This window comes from Taudactylus pleione, unplaced genomic scaffold (genome assembly GCF_031769625.1).
Source record: "Taudactylus pleione unplaced genomic scaffold, aTauple2 ptg000026l, whole genome shotgun sequence".
NCBI classification, from domain to species: Eukaryota; Metazoa; Chordata; class Amphibia; order Anura; family Myobatrachidae; genus Taudactylus; species Taudactylus pleione.
This window is the reverse complement of record NW_028284428.1, coordinates 13,127,022-13,146,436: the sequence shown is the minus strand read 5'-3', so window position 1 is coordinate 13,146,436 and position 19,415 is coordinate 13,127,022. Positions and strand designations below refer to the sequence as shown.

The following is a 19,415-nucleotide window of genomic DNA, read 5'->3' as shown; positions in this document are numbered from 1 at the left end:
AATTCCCCAGATCTCAAACTGATCGAATATCTGAAGGATGTGCTGGAATATCTGAAGGATGTGCTGGAAACAAGTCCGAGCCATGGAGGTTTCACCTCACAACTTACAGGACTTAAAGGATCTGCTGCTAAAGTCTTGGTGCCAGATACCACATGACACCTTCAGAGGTCTTGTGGAGTCCATGCCTCGAGGGATCAGAGCTGTTTTGGCGGCCCGAGGGGGACCTACATAATATTAGGCAGGTGGTTTTATGTTATGGCTGACTGGTGTATAGACAAAGTTATATGTACTTAAGTGTAAATTGGAAATCAATGTTAACGTACATTTAAAAAAAAAAAAAAAAAAACACATAAAAAAGAAACATTGGATCATACATACATACATGCAAAAGTGGAATGGCAGCTTACAAAATGTCAATTGTTCAAAAAAACATTAAAGTGTTAGGATCTGCGGTTAGCAGATCATCTTGGTTGCAGTTCCCAGTCTTATGGTGCATACACACGGTCACATTTGTTGTCAGATATGAACGATAACGATTTTAAAAATCGTTCAATCTTTCATATCTGAAAGAAAATCTGACATGTGGGCCAACTGCTCCACAGGCTGTTTACTTTGTAAATAATAGACTGCAGTTAAAATGTTGATTAAGACAATTTCCTTACTCATACAGGACATCCGGGTCATCAGGGCTCTTATTCTCATACTCTAAAAGTTCAAGAAAACTCTGCATGTACCTAATGATAGAGAATAATACAGATGTTAGAACAATACATGTGGATTTAGAGAACATTTCGCACACCGCTATTCTGTGATTAATCTTCTGAAATCTAAATCTAAGGGTGGTATATCCCAAGAGTCACATAGAAAAGGTTTTATCCATCTAAGCTGGGGTTATTTTGTAAATGATTTAAAAACCCGTATTCACTTTACAAAGCAAAGTCTTAAGGACAAAACAACTGTGAGGAATGGGAGAACCCTTGGCATGCCATTATTATTTACGTGCATGGTGCAAACACACTGTATGTTATTAGCATAAAATGTTCAGTACAAACATAATCACAACTCCATTAGACTGACTAGAGCAGTGATTCCCAACCTCGGTCCTCAAGGCACACTAACAGTCCTGGTTTTGGTGATATCCAGGCTTGAGCACAGAAGGTTAAATCAAAATAACTGAGGTACTAATTAAGTCACCTGTGCTCCAGTATGGCTATCCTCAAAACCTGGACTGTTAGTGTGCCTTGAGGACCGTGGTTGGGAACCCCTGGACTAGAGGGTTCTAATTAAGGTTACACATAAAACAATGGCAACTATCAATGTGCTCTGCCAGCAGACTTGCTAGCATCAACACAAAACTACAGATGGGTCCTCATACATCTAACCTCCTTGCGTGTTAAACAGCCCTTCTAGTTGCGCCATCCCGAGACGTGACTCGGTAGCGCCGAGCGTGTTTTCGTGCAACTTTTTACCTTCAAAGGCGTATTATTCGCACAGCGATGTGAATACATAGTACAAGCAGCTTCTGCTGATTAAAATGATATGCAGCATGCCTATATTCTGTGTGTCTGCGGGTGTATCTGCATATGAAACGTTACATTACAGTGTTACAGCTGTTGACACTGTAACTTAGCGTTACGCATGCAGATACACCCACAGATGCACAGAGAACATTCTAATCAGCAGAAGCTGCTTGTGCTATCTATTCACATCACTGTGCGAATCAGAAACATTTGAAGGTAAAAAGGCGCATGAAAAGATGCTCGGCGCTACGGAGTCACACGGAGCTACCGCGTTATGTGTAGTGCAAAGAGGCTAGATGTATGAGGACACATCTGTAAGTAATGTACCATAAGAATCTAAAAAAATTATAATGCCAGAGGACTAGATGTATTAAGCCTGGTTCTTCATTTAATATTATTGCCATTTTAAACAGACAGAGAAGTGCTGACCATTGCTTTAATACAATGTTTACCCTATAACATATTCTAGTAACTTCTGAATTTTGGTCCAAAAGATTTCGATCTTAGGGGATCCACCATATATGTTAGAAGTCACCTGTGAACACAATCTCATCAACATTGAGGTGGTGCAGAAGGATGGCGGGAGGGCCGTAACTAGGTGTGGGCAACGGAGCCACTGACCATGGTGCAGAATCTAGGGGGCAGCACGGTCGCTCTCCCCGTAGTACCAAAGTTTGGCTAGCAATGTTCCTGGAACAGCACCTTGCAGCATACACTGTAGTACTTTCCTGGTGTTGTCGGCCCCAACCCTTCATCGTCGTGATGTCACATATTTGGGGGTGGAACCGGTACAGGTTGTAATATCGCCCTGCTACAGCCCTGGGAGGAGATTTCAATCTTCTGCGATTAATTGCAGAGTGCCTCCACGAAGGCACTCTGCAGCAATATATTTTCCCTATTTTTCTACTGATTATTTACCTTAATGAGCAGCTATGGAACGGTGACATTGAATGACAAATCATGGAGAAGTGAATTCCCTAAATGGAGTTTAGCCGGTATGGTGCAGCATCTTGTGCAAATCTAGTAAGCATTTTCTTTATTAAAAAGGAGAGATTGTCACCATCCAACTATTTCCTAAGTATCTTCACTTGGAGGCAAGCCCAAGTGGCTCTCACAGCCATTTCCATGTCTAAACAGAGGCTCCAATTTACCAAGTTGCAACCTATTATAGAAGTATGGAGTAAATTGTCTCAAACGGGAATATTAACAGTTTCTCAAAGAAAGTAATCCGAAAATAGCCCAGGCGCTGTAGAGTTTTAAACAACTCCCAATCCCAAACGTTTGAATGAGGTAGTCACCCTCACAAAATATTAGAAAATATATATAAAAAGCAACCGTGGGGTTGGGGCTACAAATAGGTCACACTCAAATCAATATATAAAAAGGTGAATATTTATTATACAATATTTAGATAGATGGCAATTAATATCCAATCTTAATAAAAAATATCTATATGAACATTATAAATGCAGATGCAAAAATGGTTAAAATAATAGCACTAATAGATCCATCCCTGAATGTGAATCCCTGAGTTATTAAAATAGAACCATATCCATGTATAGTGATATTGACAGTCTCCAACAAAATCATTTGAGGTACTGAGTAAATGTGTACCTGTATTGCAGGCAAGGTTTCCAAGAAGAATATGCCTGCAGACTTTCATGGAGTCCTGAAAAGCAACAGACTTTAATATGCAGGGAAACTTCTCTCCTCCCTGATGATGGTAACACAGTCCGGGATAAGAGCGTGTCAGGGGGAATAGAGAAGCCGCTGAAGGAAATCGTGGAGCCGCATGTGATGCGGTGCAGGTACTCTAATGGGAACTCCGGCTTGATGGTATTGCAGTGTAGTCACTCAAGGAGAGGGGGGCGAGTGCGGGATGCAGTGAAATTTCCGCTGGGGGTAGGTGAAGGAACTCCGGCTGACAGGATGGTAGACAAAGCTGTATCCACGGGTGGCAGGCAGGATAGCTCAACCCTGGAGAGGGCAGCAGGTGTAATAGCCGATCTAAGGTCCGTGCAGCAAAGGCGTGCCAGGAGGATCACGTAGCCCCAAAGATGAATAGTAAAGTTCAAATGAATATTAGTTGCAGGGATAAACAGATACGGTAGGACACCTACGCGTTTCAACATCCTTCTGGCGTCTTTTTCACGGTGAGACGCCAGAAGGATGTTGAAACGCGTAGGTGTCCTACCGTATCTGTTTATCCCTGCAACTAATATTCATTTGAACTTTACTATTCATCTTTGGGGCTACGTGATCCTCCTGGCACGCCTTTGCTGCACGGACCTTAGATCGGCTATTACACCTGCTGCCCTCTCCAGGGTTGAGCTATCCTGCCTGCCACCCGTGGATACAGCTTTGTCTACCATCCTGTCAGCCGGAGTTCCTTCACCTACCCCCAGCGGAAATTTCACTGCATCCCGCACTCGCCCCCCTCTCCTTGAGTGACTACACTGCAATACCATCAAGCCGGAGTTCCCATTAGAGTACCTGCACCGCATCACATGCGGCTCCACGATTTCCTTCAGCGGCTTCTCTATTCCCCCTGACACGCTCTTATCCCGGACTGTGTTACCATCATCAGGGAGGAGAGAAGTTTCCCTGCATATTAAAGTCTGTTGCTTTTCAGGACTCCATGAAAGTCTGCAGGCATATTCTTCTTGGAAACCTTGCCTGCAATACAGGTACACATTTACTCAGTACCTCAAATGATTTTGTTGGAGACTGTCAATATCACTATATATGGATATGGTTCTATTTTAATAACTCAGGGATTCACATTCAGGGATGGATCTATTAGTGCTATTATTTTAACCATTTTTGCATCTGCATTTATAATGTTCATATAGATATTTTTTATTAAGATTGGATATTAATTGCCATCTATCTAAATACTGTATAATAAATATTCACCTTTTTATATATTGATTTGAGTGTGACTTATTTGTACTCTCAAAGAAAACAAGAAGCCTTTTTGAGTGACCACCTAGCACCTACAGCTGGTTTGCTGAAACTAACACACTCGTAAATATTAGAGATGAGCAGACCAGTTTTACTCGCTTCGTTTCTACAAATTAACGCAAGTTTGAATTTATTGGCACATTATCATTCATACTTACTGACACATACACCACTTACTGACACACACAACTTACTGACACATACACCACTTACTGACACATACACACACACTTACTGACACAGACTTATTCATTTATTATGCATTCACATAAGAACAAGATGACACACCTTTCATGATATGCTCGTAGCAAACAAGCCCCCCACACTATACCAGGTGGGTGCTGGAAACATCAACCAACCCCCCCCCCCACAATGGCACTCACATTCTATTACAGTATCCTCTCTGGACGTCAGCATGGAGAAGGGAGAGGAGTGGTGTGAGACACAGCGGGACCTAGCACCTGTCCAAACAATGTGCTGACAGTCTGCCGGGACAGGAACTATATAAAAAGCCTCCACTATACAGCCCTGTCGGCGGGCCCCTTCGGACCCACCGGACCCTAAGCAACCGCTTGTATTGCCTAGTAGTAAATCCGCTAATGGTCTGCACACTGGTAAACAAGATATTCTAGAAGTAACTGTGTGAGTTGCTGTTTTCCCTTTCATTTTGCAATAAAGATTAAATTAACCATCATGAAGAGGCAACAGTTATTTTTAATAGGCAAGTACAAGCTTCATCTTACCAGGACCGTACTAATTTCACAGACGGTCTTTGCAGCAAGCTTTCAGGCAGCAGATTGACCTCTTGGAGTGTGTTTGCAAGCCGTACTGGTAACTCCTTCCGCAAAAATAGGTAAGATGTTTTCTCACAAGCATTGTTGAGCCCTATAAGACAATAATAAGGTTAAAAGTTTAAAAAATAAGGGTTATGGTATAACATACCTTTGTTAACTCTTTTTCTTCGAGGTCCATAGAAATTACCTTGGGATGTAGCTGGAGTGATCCAGGCACCAAACAGTCAACAAGCTTTGACTCCCAGAATGCACTGGGTCCTCCACCATATATACCCCGTCCCTGGCTACAGGAAGTCAGTTTGTTATCAAGCCCAAGCAGGAAAGAAAAATTAAAAAGGAAGGAAGTACCCTTGCTTTCCAGACACTCTCTGTAAGAAGAGGGAATCATAGAAATACAACAGAAAATAATTTCCCAACAACAACAACAGGTGCGTTAGGGTGGGTGCTCTGTGGACCCTATGGACCTTGAAGAAAAAGAGTTAACAAAGGTATGTTATACCATAACTCTTAATTTCTTCTTCAGGTTCCATAAGGTCCACAGAAATTACCTTGAGATGTCCCAAAGCAGTTCCTCCTAGAGGTGGGGACGCTCCTGTCTCAGTAGAAAGGAGAATCCTACGCCCAAAGGAAGCATCCTGAGAGGCAAATTTGTCAAACGCATAAAATTTGACAAAGGTGTGGACAGAAGACCACGTGGCTGCCTTGCAAATCTGTTCAGCAGAGGTACCCCGTTGCACCGCCCACGATGGTCCCACAGATCTCATAGAAAGTGCTGTAACCATGTCCGGAACAACAAGATCAGTTTGTGTGTAAGTTTGAGAAATTGTTATACGCAACCATCTGGCCAAAGTCTGTTTATTAGCTGGCCAGCCTCACTTATGACAGCCATACAACACAAATAAAGAATCTGTCTTTCTAATGGAGCTAGTGCGGTCTACATAGATATGCAGAGCCCGCACAACTACCAATGATGCTTCACCAGCCAAAAGGCCAGAAGCTTGCAAAGCCGGAACCACAATTTCTTCATTCATATGAAACAGATACCACCTTAGGAAGGTAGCCGACCCTGGTACGAAGAACAGCTCTATCCTTATGAAATATTAAAAAAGGAGAGCGAAAAGATAAGGCTGCTAAATCAGAGACCCTGCGGGCCGAAGCGATAGCTAGAAGAAAAACTGTCTTCGCTGTCAACCACTTCAGGTCTACTGATTTCAGGGGTTCAAATGGAGAAGCCTGTAAAAGCCCTGAGTACCAATGTCAAATCCCACGGGGCTACTGGGGGGATCAAAGGGAGGCTGAACCCTCAGAACACCCTGAAAAAATATACTGACATCAGACAAGGTGGCAACCCTTCTCTGAAACCAAACCAACAGGGCCAAGCAGGAGCTACCAGTATTACTGTACTGCTTTCCTGCTTGACGTTCTTGATGACCCTGGACCTAAGGGAAAATGGAGGAAACAGATACGCCAGTCTGGAATTCCACCTTACTGCCAAAGCGTCCACAAAGTCAGCTGCAGGATCCCTGGTCCTGGACCCATACCTGGGAACCCTGTGGTTGTGCCTGGAGGCCATGAGGTCTACCTCTGGAAGACCCCATCTGTCCACTTGGTTCTGAAATACCAGAGGATGAAGAGCCCATTCTCCGGCATGTATATCTTGCCGATTTAGGAAGTCCGCTTCCCAATTTAGGACTCCTGGCATGAACACTGCCAATATTGCCGGGAAGTGACATTTTGTCCAGATCAGAATGTTTGACAATTCAGACATGGCAGCCTGGCTCCGCATGCCTCCCTGATGGTTTAGGTAGGCTACTGTGGTGGCGTTGTCCTATTGTACCTGGACAGGCCTGCCCTTTAATATTTCCTGAGCCTGAACAAGCGCTCTGAATACTGCCCTTAGTTCCAGGACATTTATAGACAGAAGACTTTCTCTTGCCGTCCACTTTTCCTGAAAAGTGTGATGACCTGTCACTGCACCCCATCCTCAGAGGCTGGCATTGGTTGCGAGGAGAACCCAATCTGAAATCCAGAATGGGCGACCTTTGTTGAGACGACCTGTCTGCAACCACCAAGATAGGGACAGTCGCACTTCTGGAGAGACTGATTAGTCTGTGCCTTTATTAGGTGGTAATCCCCTCTCCAGTGAGAAAGGATTAACCTCTGCAATGGTCTGGAGTGAAACTGGGTGTACTCCACCATGTCGAAAGTCGACACCATGGAACCTAGGACTTGCATTGCTGCATGGATGGATACTGATCGGCTAAGAAGAAGCTTGTGTATCTTCAGCTGAAGAGCTGCAATCTTGTCCTCTGGCAGATAAATCCTTTGTGCCAGAGAATCCAACGTTGCCCCTAAATGCACCATCTGCTGTACTGGAAGAAGCGATGACTTTTTCCAATTTACAATCCACCCATGTCTGTGTAGACACGCTACCATCAGTCTGACATGACGCTGCAACTCGTGACAACTGAGCCAATATCAGCAGGTCGTCCAGATATGGCAGAATCCTGATTCCCTGATGCAGGCCGTTATTACTGCCATGACCTTGGTAAACACCCGAGGGGCCGTTGATAATCCAAAAGGCAGTGCCTGAAATTGGAAATGCTCCTGTAAGGCTGCGAACAGCAATAATTTCTGCTGGGATTGTGCAATTGGCACATGAAGGTATGCATCTTCGATATCCAAGAATACCATGAAATGCCCTAGTTCCATGGCCAACACAATCGACCGCAGAGTTTCCATGCAAAACCTGGGCACCCTCATAAATGTGTTGAGACCTTTTAGGTTTAGAATAGGCCTGTGAGACCCGCTGGGTTTCTGAATCAAAAAGAGGTTGGAGTAATATCCCTTTCCCCGTTGATTCACTGGAACCAGGATTATAATCCTCGATATCAGCAGGGAGTGTATAACCAGCTGGAGGGCCAAGGCTTTTTTCAGAACTCACTGCCGGAGTTGTGCTGAAAAACCTTTGTGGGGGACTTCTCCAGAACGTAAAGGGCGTACCCCTGGGAGACCACCTCCCAGACCCAGGCATCCGTTGTTGTAAGACGCCAGGCGTCTGAATACTGAAGTCGGCCTCCCACCCTGTGATTCCCTCAGAGGCCCGTCCCATCAAGCTGCAGGCTTGACGTCTGACTTGACAGCCGGACGTCTGTTTGGCCAGGACTTCCTAGACTGTGGCTTCCTATAAGCATTGGCTCTTAGGAAAGACTGACCTCTTGCGTTTCCTTGTGGCCGAAAGGCTGACCGCTTAGGTTCAACAGTGGATGCCGAAGTTAGACCAGCCGTTTTAGAGGCTGCCACAATCTTGTCCAACTCTGTGCCAAACAAAATGCCCCCTGAGAATGGAAGGGATTCCAGAGCTCTCTTGGAACCTGTATCTGCCTTCCAATTCCTCAGCCAGAGGGCTCTCCGGGCCACCACTGATGCTTTGGAGGATAATATCCCCGCATCTAAAGCTGCCTCTCCCAAGTAGGACGCTGCTTTCTTAACATAAGAGATGGTTGTCAGCTGTTCCCTGGAAGCTTCTCGAAGAGAAATTTCCAGTGTCTTCAGCCATTCCTCAATGGCCTTAGAGACCCACTCTGTAGCCATGGCCGGGTAACCGCACCTGACAGAAAAAATATTGCTTTAAGACAGGCTTCAAGTTTTCTATCTGTGGGACAATTAAGCGAGGAAGCAGAAGGTATAGGCAATGTGGCACTCTTAACTAGATGTGCCACATGTACGTCCACTGATTTAGTGCACTGATTCACTGGAAAGGTGGTATAAGGCTTCCACCTTCCTTGTAATATGGAACTTTCTATCTGGCAATTTCCATGCTTCCCCCATGAGATCCGAAAGATGCTCAGACTTCGGAAACTCAAGTTTTATAACCCTCTGGTGTTTAAACCCTGGAGCCTTTGTTTGCACTGGCTCCACCTCATCAATGTTTAGCACAGCCTTGACTGCCCTAATTAGATAAGGGACATCTGCAGCTGGAAAACGGTCTTCCTCGTCTGAGGGTGATTCCTGAGAGGAACCCTGTGTATCCCCCCCGTTGTCAGAAGATGTACCAGAATCTGAAAGCTGAATGGTGTGTGAAGACGACCTCCTTTTGGACTTTAACGGCCTAATCGTCTGTTTAGAGTGCTGAAAAGCTGCTAACAATGAAGCCACATTCTGACTTGAATTAGCATACATGTCCACCCAGGACGGATGCATCGGGGGGAAAAGCAGGTTGCAAATGCTGAGAGGACCCCATCATTGCAGCTGGCCCAGGGAATGCCAATCTCTCCACAACCTGTGCCATAATCTGGTAAAAGAAAGCCCAAGGGGGGTTCCTGCCCAGAAGCTGGTAAATTTGACTGATGTGGAGACTCCTTGACACAGCGGCCACATAATCCATCCTGTATGAAATCCTGTGGGGACAACCCCACTTTACAGGTCATACATGACACCAGCACAGGAGCCTCAGCCACCTGTCTTTCAGTTTCTTTGGACATACTAATAACTATTGATATGCAAAGTCTGAGTACAAATGTGACAAAGTTTCACATCCAATATACACACCTGCCAAAAAGGGTAAATGAGGGGAAACAGCAGTGTTAGATTATGACTATCAGTTATTCAGATAATGGCAGCATAACACACAGCAGATTTCAAAATAGTCACATGCGATGCATATAGATACATAGGCCCTCATTCAGAGGCCCACGCAAAATAAGAGCGCTCGTTCTGAATGTGGGCGGCCGCTTGTATTTTTAAGTGCAGCCTCTTGGTCGCTAGCTAAGCTGTAGGTTACCACCTACAGCTTTAGCTACCGACCAGGTTGATGGTCGCGAAGGTCAAGACCATCGCGACCATCAGGGCTTGCGACGAGACCCTAAGGTTGGGTCTCGGCAACAGCAAGCCCCAGGGAGCTTCCTGCTCTGATCAAGCAGGAAGCTCCCCACTGACATCACTGCTGATGTCAGTGCGGCCGCCCACAAAATGGCAGGCGTTCCTTAAGGAACGCCTCCGTTTGTGAAACCACCCCCCCGCAACGCCTACAAAACGGGCCGAGCTGTCGATCAACATCGACAGCCGGCCCTTTTGTAGTGAGCTCTGGAGCGAGAGAATTTCTCTCTCGCTTCGGGGCTTGCGCACGCGCATTGCGGCCCCTGCGCGTGCACAGGGCCTAAACATCGACCCGCTTGCGAGTGGGTCTGAATGAGGTTCATAGTTTGATATATATATTATAACCATATGCACCAAGTTCTTTTAGCCACTACCATATAGCCATACATGACAACAGCACAGGCCTGGTAGTATATTGAGCTCTATATAACCTGAACACCGTATACAGGGAGACTGAGCCAGCCTCCTGAGAACCTAGCCGAGAGCACCTAAGAGTGGTCTCTGGCCGACTCATATAGAGGGAGGCTGGGAGGAGCAATCAGGAGGCGGGAAGTCTTACGACTGAACCAGTATCCAGGTCGGGGGAGGGGCCGCCAGGGGATAGCGTACCTCCCCTCATGCTGTATGGATCCACCGGGCACACTGACATGGCCACCGTCATCAAGCACCTGGCTATCAGGATCCCTCATGTCCCGGTGGTCTAGTGTCGGGGACAGTTTCCACATGTCTCTGCACAACAGCGTCCTCCGGCGGGTCTCCTACCGCTGGAGGCACGGACTGCCACACGAGGTCCCCCCCGTCAGCGGCTACAGGGAAACCCTTACCTGCAGTCCTGGGCTGGTTAGGCCCGCTGAAAGTACTAGCCTGACGCTAGAGTTGCGGCCACAAGAGGGCCCCACGGAGGGGAAGACGGAGCGGTGGCACGAGCGTCTATATAGGTGCTTCAGGTATCCCCTCCGTCAGCCACGCGCTGTCACTCGGAGAAAAAAAGTAAAAAAAAAAAACTTGTTTGGGGACTGCTCCTGCAGTCCCACTGACCGCATGGTGCTCCTGCACCAAACAGCAAAAAACTGACTTCTTGTAGCCAGGGGCGGGGTATGTATGGAGGAGAACCCAGTGCATCCTGGGAGCTAAAGCTTGTTGACTGTTTGGTGCCTGGATCACTCCAGCTACATCCCAAGGTAATTTATGTGGACCCAATGGAACCCGAAGAAGAAATAGATTTTTTTGACAGATTTGAGGAATAGTCAGATTATGTTCATAAGACCAGAGTGACTGGTGAGCCATGTTCTTTTTAAGGGGAGTGGATTGATAAACAGATGGTCTACCAGTCATAGGTAAACAAGGTCATTAGGTCGACATTTAATTGGTCGACAGTGCTTTAGGTTGGCATGGTTAAATGGCTGACATGATCAAAATGTAAACATGCTAATGGTCAACATGTGGTTTTTTTATGTTAGAATAACCCTAAAAATCATGAATAACCATAAAAAAACATGAGTTGAACTGTTTTGTCGACTATTTGCATGCATGTCGACCTTTTGAACGTGTCAACCATCTGGTGTTGACCCATAGTTTGTCTATCTTATTACTGCCTGTATACCATCCCAAGATTATTTTAGGCAAGTCTCCCTTCATGTAAACAAATACAGGGCAAAATGGAAAAATATACAAAAACGGATGGGTACAATGAATAAGTGATACTCCTGCAGTTATGGAACTACTTATGACCAGTGTATAAATTGCTTATAAAAGTAAACATAGGCTATAAATAGATGGATATGTTGATAGGTACAATACATAAATATTGCAATCACAAGGGCAGCTCTATGGCGTATTGGCTAGAATTACTGGAATTAAACTCCTGATGTCTGGAGTTTAATTCCTGACCAAAGCATTATCTGTGTGAGGTTTGTATTTTCTCCCTTTTTTCCTCCTACACACCAAAAACATATTGGCACTGCAGGTTAATTGGCTTCTGGAAAAAAAAACAAAAAAAACTAGTTTGTCCATGTGATAAGGAATATAGGGCTTGATTCAGACCCACTCGCGAGCGGCTGTCCGCTCGCAAGTGGGTCGATGTTATGGACTGAGCATGCGCACGACGGAGGGAGCTCCGTCGTGCGCATGCGCCAGACGCGACGAGCTAAGGAAAGTCCTTCGCTCGTTGTGTCCGATCAAAGGGGGCGTGCTGTCAATGTTGATTGACAGCACGCCCCCTTTGGTGGGCGTGCCGGGGGCGTGCCTCCCTGACGGGGGCGTTCCTAAGGGAACGCCTCCCGTCAGAAGCCGGCCCACTGACATCACTAGTGATGTCAGTGGGAGTGATTTTGGCTCTGATAGAGCCAAAATCACTCCGGAGCTTGCGGTTGAAAACCTCAACCGCAGGCTCCGGCTCGCAAATTCGATGGTCGCGGTGGTCTCGACCATCGCGACCATCACAATGCACGCTCGTATAGCCTGTGGGTGGTGACCCACAGCTATACGAGCGTCCAGGAGGACGCTCCATGAAAATGGAGCCCGGCCCTCATTCAGAGCGTGCGCTCTGCTCAGAGCGTACGGCTCTGAATGAGGGCCATAGATTGCAAGCTCCACTGGGGCAAGGGCTGATATGAAAGACTGAAATATTCTATGTAAGTGATGCATAATGTGTGTGCTATATAAATAACTTAATAAATTGATTTGCGGGGGAAAAAAGAACAAAAAATGCTCTGACTGCAAACACGGACATGTAGATGACATTTTGTAATCTAGTAATAAATGAGTGAAGCCCAATGAGAACCATTAAGCAATTTGAATAAGGTATGGCGAATGGAGTAAAAGCCTGCACTATCATAAAGAAGAACACAGCATGCAAATGAGGGTTACATAATCAGAAGTATAATAAAGCACAAGAGACAAGTCATTATTTCTGAAAATGCAGATTCAAAACAAGACATGAAAAACAATCCCGAGTAATCCACAAAAAGCCTGTAATTTACACGTGTAAACGGACCTGCAGAATAAATCCTCTTTTAATAGCTGCCTTGATGGAAATATAAACACTTACACTAACCCACATTGCACTTACTTTATTAAATACCCATTGCTTCCAGCATTAGACCAATTACCTTGACATTATAGTGGTCCTTTGAATAAAACACTCAGTTTAAGTATTTACTAAACAAGTCTAATTCTGGCTGGATTTCCACTATGTTGGCAAAATCCACTCCTTTTCTTTCCCTAATCAGAGGTTTCTTTCACATCAAGCTCTTTAGTGGGAACTCTATATTCTGTGCCTAATGTAATACGTATTGAGAAGATTCCTGCTGAGGGTTACTTCTATTATTTTAGGTCATTACATGTTTTTTTTAAAAAGGAAAAATATACTTCAGTCGCTTACAAGAGAATGTGTCGCCACCACTAGGATATTCACAAATCATTATAGTACCCTGCAAAGCAAATATATTGTAATTCATTTAATAGGCATGTTTTATGCAAGATTGTGAAATGGTCACATTATGTTCAAGTGATCATGTTTATTGGTGAACCAGTGTTCATTTCAATGTGGGCAACTTGCCTGTAGTGGACAGATATGGGTAGAAGGAATAAGATACATACATGCTAAACAGAAATGTATATGTAACGGGTTGGGTACGCATTCCCAGAGCTGGTAATCCTGATGATGGATATCCTGATGCAAACAGGTAAGTATTCTAACCCACCTCTCCCGCAGCCCAGCCCTAACCTCTCCCCCGCCGGGATTCTGTCCGCCGGCATTGTCTCCTCAAAAGGTATCAGCGATACATCAGTATTTTTTCAGTGTCAGGCCTTCTCCTAGGCCTCCCACTGTTACCTACAGACCCCCATTTCTCGAAAGGCAGAATAAGCCTGGTTCTAGGGTACCGTGTTTCCCCGATAATTAGACCTACCCTTACTTTTGTAAAATGGTCCAAAATAAGCCCTACCCTGAAAATAAGCCCTAACAAAAAAAAGAGGAAAAAAAAATAATGGTTAGTAAAGAATTGTAAAGTAGGACTGAGGCCATGATGGGGATAAAAGCAGGACTGAGGGCATGATGGGGATAAAAGCAGGACTGAGGGCATGATGGGGATAAAAGCAGGACTGAGGGCATGATGGGGATAAAAGCAGGACTGAGGGCATGATGGGGATAAAAGCAGGACTGAGGGCATGATGGGGATAAAAGCAGGACTGAGGGCATGATGGGGATAAAAGCAAGACTGAGGGCATGATGGGGATAAAAGCAAGACTGATGGCATGATGGGGATAAAAGCAGGACTGAGGGCATGATGGGGATAAAAGCAGGACTGAGGGCATGATGGGGATAAAAGCAGGACTGAGGGCATGATGGGGATAAAAGCAGGACTGAGGGCATGATAGGGATAAAAGCAGGACTGAGGGCATGATGCTGTTAATGTTAATTAAAATAAGCCCAACCCCGAAAATAAGCCCTATGGAGTTTTTTTGACCAAAAAAAATAAAAAAATAAGACAGTGTCTTATTATCGGGGAAACACGGTAGCAGCAGGACTAAGAGAGTGGTGAACCCCTTTTAGTCATCACTTTACCAGATAGGTTTCTTACATACTTGCCTATACTCCCGGAAGTCGCAGGAGGCTCACGACTTTTCGGGTAGCCCCCCACTCCCCCAGAAGTGTAGGCACTTCCGCCGCATCCTGCCCACTTCCTAGTAAAATGAGCAGAATGGGGAGAAACTTACCTGAAATCCACGGTCCGTCGTTAGGGGTCAGGGCTCAATGATGCAATTTTATGATAATCGCGTCATCTGGCCCCGTCCCCTATTAAAATATTAACGATTTGCGGGGTTTTATCGCGAGGGGGTAGGGCATAATGGCGTGAATGGTCTGGCACGGCCCCCATCACTACCCGACTGCTGCCTCTCCCCGGGCATCTCCCGGGAAAGGCAGATTAAAAGTCGGTTTCTTATGTATGGCCACCAGCATAAAAAAAACTATAAAACCCCAATAATAATAAGTATAATAATAATCATGATATAACCTCACATTGCAGGATTTGTGGGCAGGGAAATCTTGCTCTTTTTTGATCACACCCCATAGACAAGCAAGAAAATACAGGTAAGATTTCTGTACTGCAATGGCCAGAAATCTGCGTAGTTGGAGATTGTACAAGGTTCTGATGGAATCAGAGCCTATGTTTTATATATAAAATATATATATATATAAATATATATATATATATATATATATATATATATATTATATATAAAACAAAGGTCAGTCACCTACTATTTGCCTAGGTAATTTATTTAACCCATACTCAGGCCCCAGGAAGGCCAGGGGTTATGCATAATGCTGACCTACGGGCAGGACAGTTGGCAGGCAGGGCAAAGAGAGCTAAACAGTTAGTTTTAATTAAAAAAAAATTAAAAATACATCAAAGAAGAGTTTCTGCCGAGATTCAGATGCAAGATTATCCCTATTAATTAGCACATACTGAACTACACCCACATTTCATCTGTTTAAGTAATTGTAAACCAAAGTGGAATTTTCCATGTGCTTCCTATATATGTCCCTTATAACAGAAGGCATCACTATTTAGTTTAGTGACAACATTAATGCAGCAAAGAATTTGTAATATTTAAAGTGCGATTTCTAATGTACATCTAAATATGCCCCTGATGCTTTTATCACATGAGGAAACTATTAGGTATTTAAAAGAAATAGTAGAAGAACACAAACAAACCTTTAAGCAAGGAAATATATTGCTTCATTGTGATTTATGTTTTATGGGCCAAGAAGTCGTCCCAGAGTTGTCTTACGGATGTGAAAGACACTACAGACCTCGGATTACCAAGGGAGGGGAATTCCTAGACCGTCAGCTATTGGTCCCTTAAGTTCTCCTCTGTTCGTCTTTCTAGATATATTCGTTGTGTATACATGCCACACTACCAGCGGGATTTTCATTTCCACCCCTTTCCCTTGTGTTTATGAATTAAATTGGCAGATACAAAATGACAAAATCGGCACTGGTGAGAGGATGGGTTATGTTTTCTTCTATATATTTTTTTTCCTGTCCAATCAAGTTTGGGACTTTGCTTTTAAGATGCTTGAGCACCTGGAAGCAAACTTTTTGTAACAGTTATAAACTATAAATGTACACTAGTAGCTTTACCTGATATATATATATATATATATATATATATATATATATATATATATATATACACACACACACTATTTCTCCTGCGATAACCCTTCCCATCCACTGCCAGCCACATTCTGTTTACATTCTTCACTTGGAAGTTTTACCCTGTAAAAAAAACCTCAAGGTGACAAAAGAAGGATGAAATCCCTGTCTCACTGGTTGCTATAGGTTACAGTAAACTTGCACCAGGTGATTAAACACAGAACAGGTTCTTGCACACCTGCACTGCCACTACTGTTCCTACTTAGCCATGAAAATCAGCCCACTCACTTGTCATTAATAAGGAGAGTCCACACAGGAGGTCATTGAGGGGAAGAGGACTGGCAGAAATGTGCTGTCATCACCGTTGACTGTATTGAGGCTCAACCCTTCTTTAATGCCAAAAGTTTTATCCAAAATCCCCATTAGAAAAGCACTTTCTGATCAACGTGCTAGCACCTTCCTGTGCCGTCAATGATTGCCATTTCCCTCCTATTAACAATAATACTAGCCAACAAATAGTATATTACCTCACCACTTACATTTGAATCGCTCTGCCAACGGTACACAGCCCTGTAACACTAAATCACACACAACTGCAGCAGATTTTTATGACCTGTAATTTCTTAAAAGCTTTTTTCAATTCTATTTATTGACTTCTCTAAGCACAGAGATTCCACCCTCAACTCTCCCCAAACACACAAAAATTGCCATGTACAATGTGTGGTTAATTAACATCACTGTTGCAGAGCAATTGCAAGGCACGGTTACAATCACTTTATAACGCTCTCTAATCAATGAGTCTGGTTCCATTTTTCTGGACATTTTTATTATTTCAAATGTTATTCCTGAAAGGTTATTCTTACAGTACATGCGGATTCATACCATTTTACAGAGGTTTCTTCAAATGTTTAACCTTTATACAGAGAATTACAATGTAACGTCCAATGAGTTCATAAAAGAGAACACTTATTTCACACCAGTTTTAGATGGGTTAGTAAACCTAGAAAACATGACCCCATCAAAACAGAAATTAAAAGATTGATCAATTTTGAATTCTGATACTGCATCTCTAATGCTTATGAACGGTCTCTGAACTATTGCTAGTTCTAGATTTTGGTCTAGCAGAATTTTATTGTATCATGAAAACACTTAAGGGGATGTTAGTTAAAAATGTGTCTTTTAGACATTAACCTATCTCTGAATTAGCAGTATTGCTGGTATTGTATGAAGGGCCGGATTAAGGTCTGTGGGGGCCGCTGGACAACAAAATATATATATTTAATTTAATAGTGTGCCCCCCCCCCCCATCCCCATAACCAGCCCAGCAGCACCACACTTAGAGAAAAAAAAAACATTGATTGACTCAGCAGCAGGTGCAGCTCCTGTCTTCTCACTTTCATGGGCTTCAGGCAGGGTTCAAACACAGCTGTTGAGGGGGTGGGCTGGAGTGGGGCTGCACGGCGTGACCTCTGACGTCACACCCTCACTGCCGTACAGCCCACCATACAGCCTGCCCGCCGCACAGAGCAGCGCCCAGCGCTGCCCGGCTGCAGTCACCATAGAACCTGACTGCAGAGGAGGACCGCAGCGGAGACAGCTAAATGCTGTATTCCGCCGGTCTTAGGGGTCTATTTACTAAACAGAGTTAAGAGACAGAGTGAAAAGTGATAAGGTGCCAGCCAATCAGCTCCTAACTGCCATCTCACAACCTGTGTTTGAAAAATGACAGTTAGGAGCTGATTGGCTGGCACCTTATCACTTTTCACTCGTGTCTCCTAATACGGTTTAGTAAATAGACCCCTTAGTTAGTTGTAGTGGCAGGGGGCAGTGTGTGGGGGCCCCGGGACTGCCGCCGCTGCCTATAATGCGGCCCTGATTGTATGACCCATCTAAGATTTATGTTTACAGTCAAAAGTACTGCGTTGTGCAAGTTTGAAATACACGGCTCCATGCAGGAGGGAAAGTGTTACATAAAAATGTATGCTATCATTTCATAGATAAACATAACGAGGGAGGGAGAAAAAGCTATTACAAATACAGCTATCTGTGCCTCTACTGTTCCCCCTCTATGGCACCACTTTTAAACTCCACCGTCCGAAGCAGTCCTTTTTCCAATCTTTTCAGATGCTGATCTTTCTCAACGATGGCCTTCTGATGCTAAAATGTAGCTGAATACAGCTGTTAAAAATCTTGCCCAGCCGCTACTCTCTTATGCATGCGCAAACCAGGACTTTTGTGCATGAGCGAACCATTGAGATGGTTCTACGATCAAATGGTTTGGATTCAATGGTAATTAACCATTGCATGATTTGATGCTAGAAGCCCGTCCATCATTCGAAGACATGAATCCGATGTCCATCTCTAGTTCTAAATAAGAAGTGGACACATTTTAAATGAAAATAGCATAGTTGGAAATGTGATTTAGCAGATGCATATGGCAGGTGCACTTCGATAAATTCTGCTTCAATTCACCTTGAATCTGCTTCCATCAGCGGTCTCTGCTCTGAGTGGGAGGCTAAACTAGTACAAACTAGAAGTCCCTGACTGTCAGCATCTCTCCAGCGCTGTTTGCTTTGCACTCAGGCAGGCAGAGTGTACCTAATAGGGCATGTTGGGTGCGGAGCCCAGCCAGCGCTCCACGCAGTCTCCGACGCCTACATTGTCCCTATATTCGAGAGGTCTTTTATCTTCCCTGGAGAATCGCTGCTCAGTAACTGAAAATATGTATCATCCTCTATTTTGCCAACCTGGTCTCTGTCAGCTTTCTTCTGCCTCCAGGATCCCCTTGTTCATAGGCTGGTGTACAACCACTGGAGGATCTGCTCTTCACGTCCGAGGCGCAAGGAACCCCAAAAGAATCTAGCATCTAGGAATTTTTTGAGGTACCTTGCTTGTCGGATGTGAACCCCTTAATGTTAGGGACGCCAGTATAGAGGAGCCTTGACGATGGTCTAGCGCTTATTCATATATTTGCAAATGTATGTAACTAATACATCTGAATCTCTATTATCATGTAGGACTTAAGTATTTTTTGTTGACATTGCTGCAGTGTGCTGGAGGGCAAATTCCTTTTTTTCTGTGTTCCCTGGATC

At 44.4% G+C, this 19,415-nt stretch overlaps 1 protein-coding gene across 1 annotated transcript in view; it reads right to left on the bottom strand.

Moving 5' to 3' along the window:
* The window catches only part of PDK3 (pyruvate dehydrogenase kinase 3), a 94,340-nt gene that overhangs the window by 23,978 nt on the left and 50,947 nt on the right, over positions 1-19,415 (bottom strand). Inside the window, exons 2-3 of the mRNA XM_088451511.1 lie at positions 5,228-5,369; positions 663-734 (exon numbers count right to left, since the gene is read on the bottom strand). Coding sequence (XP_088307637.1) covers positions 663-734; positions 5,228-5,369 — 214 coding nt within the window. The remainder of the gene's footprint in view (positions 1-662; positions 735-5,227; positions 5,370-19,415) is intronic.